A 6,767-nucleotide genomic window follows, 5' to 3' on the forward strand; every position below is an offset into this window, starting at 1 on the left:
TTTAAACACTAGGGGGCAGCTCTCTGTGATGATTAGAGTTTAGACTGCAGTACTCATTTTAAACACTAGGGGCCAACTCTCTGTGAGGATTAGAGTTTAGACTGCAGTACTCATTTTAAACACTAGGGGGCAGAGTGCTACATTAAGATAAAAAGCTTTCAGAGGTTTTAAAAGTATATTTAAATGAACATTATGTGTCAGAGTGAAAGAGTCTGTGATCTTCACTCTTCTGTCTGCTGAACAAGGAGCTCCAGCAGATTAACTTTAATCTCATTAACAGTTGATAATCTGACTGTGCTGCTGTGTGGCTGCTCTCCCGCCTCACATGCACACGTTAAAAACAACTGAACACAAAGAGACGGAGAATCTGAGCGTGTTCTGCTTGTCCTGAACAATTCAACACGAGGAGACAGCAGGGGGCCCGTTGGGCTGCAGCTCATGAGGGGGCCCCAACTGACTCTGCTGAACGGGCGAAAGGCTGCAGGAGGAGGAGACGAGGAGACGAGGAGGCGTCTGCCGTCTCACTTCAGCTCCGCTCTCTAAGAGGATCAGCTCAGAGGGAAAGAGACGAAAATAAAGAGACGGAGCATCATGAAGATGTTCATGACGTCATCGAAGGAAGAGGAAAACAAATCAGTGATGAGGAAATAGAAACAGCTTGACACAGTCGAGTCTGCAGCTGCTCACGTCTTCAGGAAAAGAGTTTGACGCTCGCTAAGAAAGCAGCGTCTCACTTCTTTCTCAGTTATCTGTGTCCTCAGTCTGCTCTGTGAGCCTCCTCCTCCTCCTCCTCCTCCTGGTCCTCCTCGGTGGGAGGGGCTGCAGAGAGCCAGATCACAGCGAGTCAGAGTCTCACCTGTGTGAGTGTGCTCCTCTCTTCAGCTGGATCTGCACGTCTGATGAAGCTCACGTCGTCCCGTCCGTTTGTGCTGTGAGGAGACGAGAACAAACAGACGAGGAGAAATGGAAATCACTCAGACTCTTCCTCACTGACTGACCTCATCATCATCATCATCATCATCGTCATCATCGTCGCTCACATTCAGGTAAACTCAAACAGCCCGGAGAGGTTCACATATTTAAAGTACAGATGAACTTTAGAGTCACGGCGGCGAGCTAATTTTAGCCTCTTTAATCTGAGGAGGATTTGAGCTAACGCTGCTGAGGAGAAACGTGCGCGGCTAATAGGACTAAGGCCGTCCCCTTCATCAGGAGCAGGACCTCTGTAGACCTGATGGAACCGAGTGTCCCAGTCTCTCCAAGAGACTCACATCCATGTCCCGGGATTCAAAGCTTTAAGAATCAGGGATTTTTGAAGTTACACATTTAACTTGTCGTTTTCAGCAGATTATGTTTTGATTCTCTTCAGTAATAATAAATCAATGTCTGAACTCCTGCAAGACGCTGTCATGTGATGCAACGCAGAGTCAAACCTCCTGTTTTACTCATCCAGCTTGTGTCCACGTCTGCAGCCTGATGGAGAGCCAGGATCGGCCCTCTCCTGCGGGGACAGGTCTGCGCTCCAGGTGAGTCTGTGAACCGTGTCAGGTGATGACGTCAGATCCATCCGACAGGTGTTACAGATCTTTACCTCGATCCTTTTTCTCAGGTTGTCAAACATGACGCCGTTTGGGAGGAGCAGCGTCGCTCCTGCGGGGTCCGATAACGAGCAGACCACGAGGGGCAGGTGAGTGCACACCTGCGTCATCACACCTGCAGGACGCCACGACGCACGCCTGAAAGATGAAGGCTGAGTTTGGAACTAGACAGGCCAAATCGTCAAACACAAACTTTAATCTGCCTAGATAAATATTTTAAACCGTCTTAAAATGATAATCAGTCTCTGATTGGTCTTTTAGCTGGAACACAAACAACTCATTTAAGTCAGACATACAGAAGGAAATTATAAAACCTTACACTTAGCACCTGGGATTTTATGAACTCAGCTTTTTGTTACTAAAATGAGTGTGCTGCTTGTCAAAAAGGCAACTGCTAACCCCGGACCAGCAGGGGGCCCCTGGGGGGGTCCCACAAACTTAAACCAAACCAATGGCACAAAATGTACTAATTTTGCAGCGACAGTCGGAAACCTCCCTTTAAGGGGCCCCTATCTGACAGCACCCACTCTCTTTATCTTTGCATGCATCAGTCCTGTGAAAGTGAAGTGTGTCAGTGAAAGTCGACAAAGCTAAGATAAGGAGTTATGTGTGTGTGTGTGTAGGACATAATATTCACCACTTTTCATTTTATTAGTACTTTAATATATTAAGTCAGTACTCACCTGTGACCCACCTTTGTTTTGAGTTATAAGGAAGACTCCCACTGCACATGCGCACTCTGCCTTCCTTAGCGCCTCCTGTCATCGCCGTTCACACAAACGTTCGTGTGACACATCGTGTGAAAACGGTCCATACTCACCAACAAACTCACAAGAATGGTTTCTCCTCCTCACACAATCGTATCCTTAAGCTAGCGACGGCGTTAGCTAATTAAAATTAGCTTGTCACTCGGTCACGTGACTTTACCAGCCGAAATGGATTAAAACCAAAAAAGAAAAGCTCATTTTTACTTTAATAACCGGAACTGTATGTTCCCTCTCTTCTCTCCCGCCTCAACCTTTCACACCTGATATGTAAGGAAGTTAATAAAAGCATGACGGGTTCAAGGACATCGTGGAATTGCTAGCTTTTACAATTAAAACAGTTTACAGTTGAGAGATACGACAAAAAAAAACGATAGTATATTCTTTAAAGGTCACATCTTCCTCTTCAAGTGAGATCAGTGTCCTCGCTCCTCTTCATCATGTGTGTGAAGTGTGTTGTTGTAAATCCACTCTGATCCTGTATTTGATCATGTCTATAAACCCCTCTATTTCAGCCCTGCTCAGAACAGGCTGTTTCTGTGTCTGTAGCTTTAAATATGTAAATGAGCTGTGTCTGACCACGCCCCCTCTCTGGAAGGGCTCGGGTGTACTCGCTGCTTTCTGGCTCCATGTCCTATTGTTTACGGTGAGAAGGCAGACTCAGGGGGCAGAACAAACACCTAGCTGTGGGAGTGTCACCCACCTGGGGGAGGGGCTACTGCCCTTTGTGATGTCATGAAGGGAACATCTCCAAACGGCCTGTTTGAGCAGGCAGAAGACGGAGAGGATGGACTTTTCTAATCATTGGGGGGTTTGGAGACAGACTAGAGAGACATTATTAATACATGTTGAAACTTGTTTGACACGACGTTATGCACTTTAAAGACTTCAATGAAAACAGAAACAAAATGTGTGTATGCAAATATAACAGAGGACTATGCATATATTCACGTAGTGCAGCAATGGTATCTTTATTTTAACTGACCAAGAGTTAAATCTAACACTCTCCTGATAATGTCTCTGTTATAAATGTATTTAATTATTTTCTCCTTTAGGGATGTCTGCTCGTCTCAAGCTGCACAAAACATGAACAACAACAGCAACAATGACGGGTGAGATGTGGATTCACTTGATGAAAAAGCTGTCAGTGATGAGTCTTTGTGTCACAGTGCCCCCTTCAGGCTGCCTGGTATTACTGCATGACATCACAAGTAGCTCAAACTTCAAGTATCTGTCTTGTGTTTTTTGGGGATGTTTATAGAAAGAAAGATGAGAAGAAGGATGAGAAGAAGGACGAGAAGAAGGATGAGAAGAAGGATGAGAAGAAGGATGAGAAGAAGGATGAGAAGAAGGATGAGAAGAAGGATGAGAAGAAAGACGAGAAGAAAGATGACAAGAAGGATGAGAAGAAAGACGACAAAAAAGATGCCAAGAAAGACGAGAAGAAGGAAGAACCGTGAGTACTACATGATGTTAAAATGGAAAGAAAATCTTCATAAATTTAGAAACACTTACTCTAAATTCTGCATGAAGTTGTGGAAAATTAATGTCTCGAGTTCATGCTGTTCTTAAAAAATAGTGAGCTTCACAATCACCTGGACCTGGAGTATTTAAAAAAAGTGAAATAATTAGGTGTTTTGGTTTGGGACATTTATTTGCTCCCGATTGTCCAGCTTGACGACCCGCAAATAAATTCCATTGAAGTGTACAACCAAGCAGCCTCCTCTAGAGTTGAAAATAAAAGCCGATGCTGAAGTGTAACATCCTGCAGTTCCTGGAGTGTCCACTAGAGGCTGGCTGCAGTTCCTGGAGTGTCCACTAGAGGCTGGTTGCAGCAGCACAGGAAGTCACATACACACCCATTCAAACAGCCTGTTTTTACAGCAGACATGAACATGTTTACAGCCTGCTTCAAAAAACCAAATAGGTGTGATTAGCTCATGTCTCCATCCACACACACTGTACGGGGGGGAATGTTTTGATGACTCAGCAGTTTTGATTGGATGAAGGATCAGAGTGATTCACAACAAGGCGTGTAGCTGAGCTGATTGACAGGTGGGCGCCGTGTAGCGGTTTGTCAGGAGGCTTAAAACCCGCCTCAGCTCTCAGCCTGTCGTTAGCTTGACTCAAAGTTAGCCTGAGACAGCATTTCCAGCACGGAGACCGCCACCCATGGGACTCCAGCGCCCCCTGCAGGGACACACGGGGGACTCCAGCGCCCCCTGCAGGGACAGATGAGTGACGCCACTCAGGCTACATCCAAAAACAAAAACCTTCATCAGAACCTTTTTTAATGTTTCGGTGCAGACATGATTCTGACCAGGACATTTAATTTTCTCGTTCAGAAAAGAAGTGTGGATCTTGGACCCCGCCACAGACATGTACTACTACTGGCTGTGCACCATTTCTGTCCCCGTGTTCTACAACATGATTCTGCTTGTGGCCAGGTGTGTTCTTCCATCATGTTGTCATGTCCTTCTTTATTTCACGGTTACTTTAAGAGATGTGTAACTTGTTATTTCTTCCCCGCAGGTCTTGTTTTAATGAACTGCAGTACAATAACACACAAACTTGGATGGTTTTGGACTACATATCAGATTTCCTCTACTGCATTGACACCTTTGTGAGATTAAGGACAGGTAAGTCACCAGATGTTTCCCTGAAATCTCTGATTATATGTTTAGATATGAATTCTGATCCTTTTTGTTTTGTCTGAACAGGTTTTCTTGAGCAAGGACTTCTTGTAAAAGACGAGAAGATCCTGAGAGAGAGATACACGAAGACACGTCAGTTTAAATTAGACATCATTTCAATAATCCCCACTGACATTATTTACCTCCAAATCGGAATTGACAACGCAGAGTGGAGGTTCAACCGTCTCTTAAGGTCCGCCCGTCTCTTTGAGTTTTTTGACCGGACTGAAACCAGAACCAATTTCCCGAACATCTTCCGAATTGGCAACCTTGTCCTGTACATCATCATCATCATCCACTGGAACGGTTGCCTCTACTTCGCCATCTCCAAGGTGCTCGGCTTCGGCTCGGACACATGGGTTTACCCGAGCCTGGAGAATCCAGAATTTGCTCGCCTGGCGAGGCAGTACATCTACTGCTTTTACTGGTCCACTCTTACCCTGACCACTATCGGAGAAACGCCTCCCCCAGTCCGAGACGTCGAGTACTTCTTCGTGGTGGTAGACTTCCTCACTGGAGTTCTGATCTTTGCTACGATTGTCGGAAACGTTGGCGCAATGATTTCCAACATGAGTGCTGCACGCGTCGAGTTCCAGGCGAAGATCGACTCCATCAAGCAGTACATGCAGTTTCGTAAGGTCACCAAAGACTTGGAGGTGAGGGTGGTCAAGTGGTTCGACTACCTGTGGACAGAGGAGAAAACCTGCGATGAGAAGCAGGTACTGAAGAATCTGCCGGACAAGCTAAAGGCTGAGATAGCCATTAATGTACATCTGGAGACCCTGAGTAAAGTGCGGATCTTTCAGGACTGTGAAGCAGGTCTGCTTATTGAGTTGGTCCTAAAGCTTCAGCCCCAGGTGTTCAGTCCTGGCGACTACATCTGTAAGAAGGGGGACATCGGAAGGGAAATGTACATCATCAAAGAAGGAAAACTTGCTGTAGTTGCGGATGATGGGGTTACCCAGTTTGTGGTCCTTAGTGATGGGGCGTACTTTGGAGAAATCAGCATCTTGGGTATCAAGGGTAGCAAAGCGGGAAACCGGAGAACCGCAAACATCCGAAGTGTGGGCTACTCGGATTTGTTCGCCCTCTCCAAGGACGATCTCATGGAGGCGCTCACCGAGTATCCGGACGCCAAAACACTCCTGGAGGAGAAGGGAAAGGCCATCCTGATGAAAGACAACCTCATTGATATGTCGCTGGCCGCCATTCCGGATCCCAATGAGATGGAGAACAAAGTCAACCAGATCGAAGCCAATTTGGAAATCATGTCGTCCAAATTTCGAAAGATGTCAGAGCAGTACGAGGCCCACCAACGTAAACTAAAGCAAAGACTTACCAACATGTCCAATCAGGTCCGAACCCTCAGATTTGATGAAGAGATGTAATTAGAGCTCAAGTTTAGAGACGATTCAGCTTCATGAGTTTTGTTCTTGGTCACAGTCGGACTCTTTGGACTCGCCAAGCAAGCAGCTGAACATACGCCATCTCCTACAAGTTGATCACTTTCATACATGCTCTCAGTCATTTGTGACGACTCAGCAAAAATATCAAACTGTCTGATTCAGCGATAGGTTAGACAATTAGTTTAGGTTATACAATAACTACCCAATAATCTTGGTTACTTGTTCTTAAATCAACCATTCTTTGATTTATACCCTGATTTACGCTACTTTGCACTGATATTATGTGGGAAAACATGTTGTTCAGGA

The 6,767-nt window shown here is 45.5% G+C and overlaps 1 protein-coding gene across 1 annotated transcript; it reads left to right on the plus strand.

The window, feature by feature from the left end:
- The first annotated feature begins 902 nt into the window (after nucleotides 1–902).
- On the plus strand, nucleotides 903–6,509 carry LOC306818435 (cyclic nucleotide-gated channel alpha-3-like). Its single transcript, XM_079336024.1, has 8 exons — nucleotides 903–1,046; nucleotides 1,454–1,526; nucleotides 1,610–1,687; nucleotides 3,418–3,474; nucleotides 3,624–3,818; nucleotides 4,708–4,809; nucleotides 4,895–5,001; nucleotides 5,083–6,509. Exons 2-8 carry the CDS (start codon nucleotides 1,477–1,479, stop codon nucleotides 6,441–6,443), a joined length of 1,950 nt encoding a protein of 649 aa, XP_079192150.1. The 5' UTR covers nucleotides 903–1,046; nucleotides 1,454–1,476; the 3' UTR covers nucleotides 6,444–6,509.
- The last annotated feature ends 258 nt before the right edge of the window (nucleotides 6,510–6,767 follow it).

The sequence above is a fragment of the Symphodus melops genome (assembly GCF_947650265.1).
Source record: "Symphodus melops genome assembly, chromosome: 23".
NCBI classification, from domain to species: Eukaryota; Metazoa; Chordata; class Actinopteri; order Labriformes; family Labridae; genus Symphodus; species Symphodus melops.

What these genes read in the sequence shown, in the direction of transcription:
- LOC306818435 (XM_079336024.1), top strand. Translation starts at nt 1,477, where the DNA reads ATGGAGAGCCAGGATCGGCCCTCTCCTGCGGGGACAGGTCTGCGCTCC. An exon ending in GAGCAGACCACGAGGGGCAG is followed by an intron (nt 1,688 to 3,417) that starts GTGAGTGCACAC and finishes TTTCTCCTTTAG; the next exon opens with GGATGTCTGCTCGTCTCAAG. An exon ending in AACAACAGCAACAATGACGG is followed by an intron (nt 3,475 to 3,623) that starts GTGAGATGTGGA and finishes GGATGTTTATAG; the next exon opens with AAAGAAAGATGAGAAGAAGG.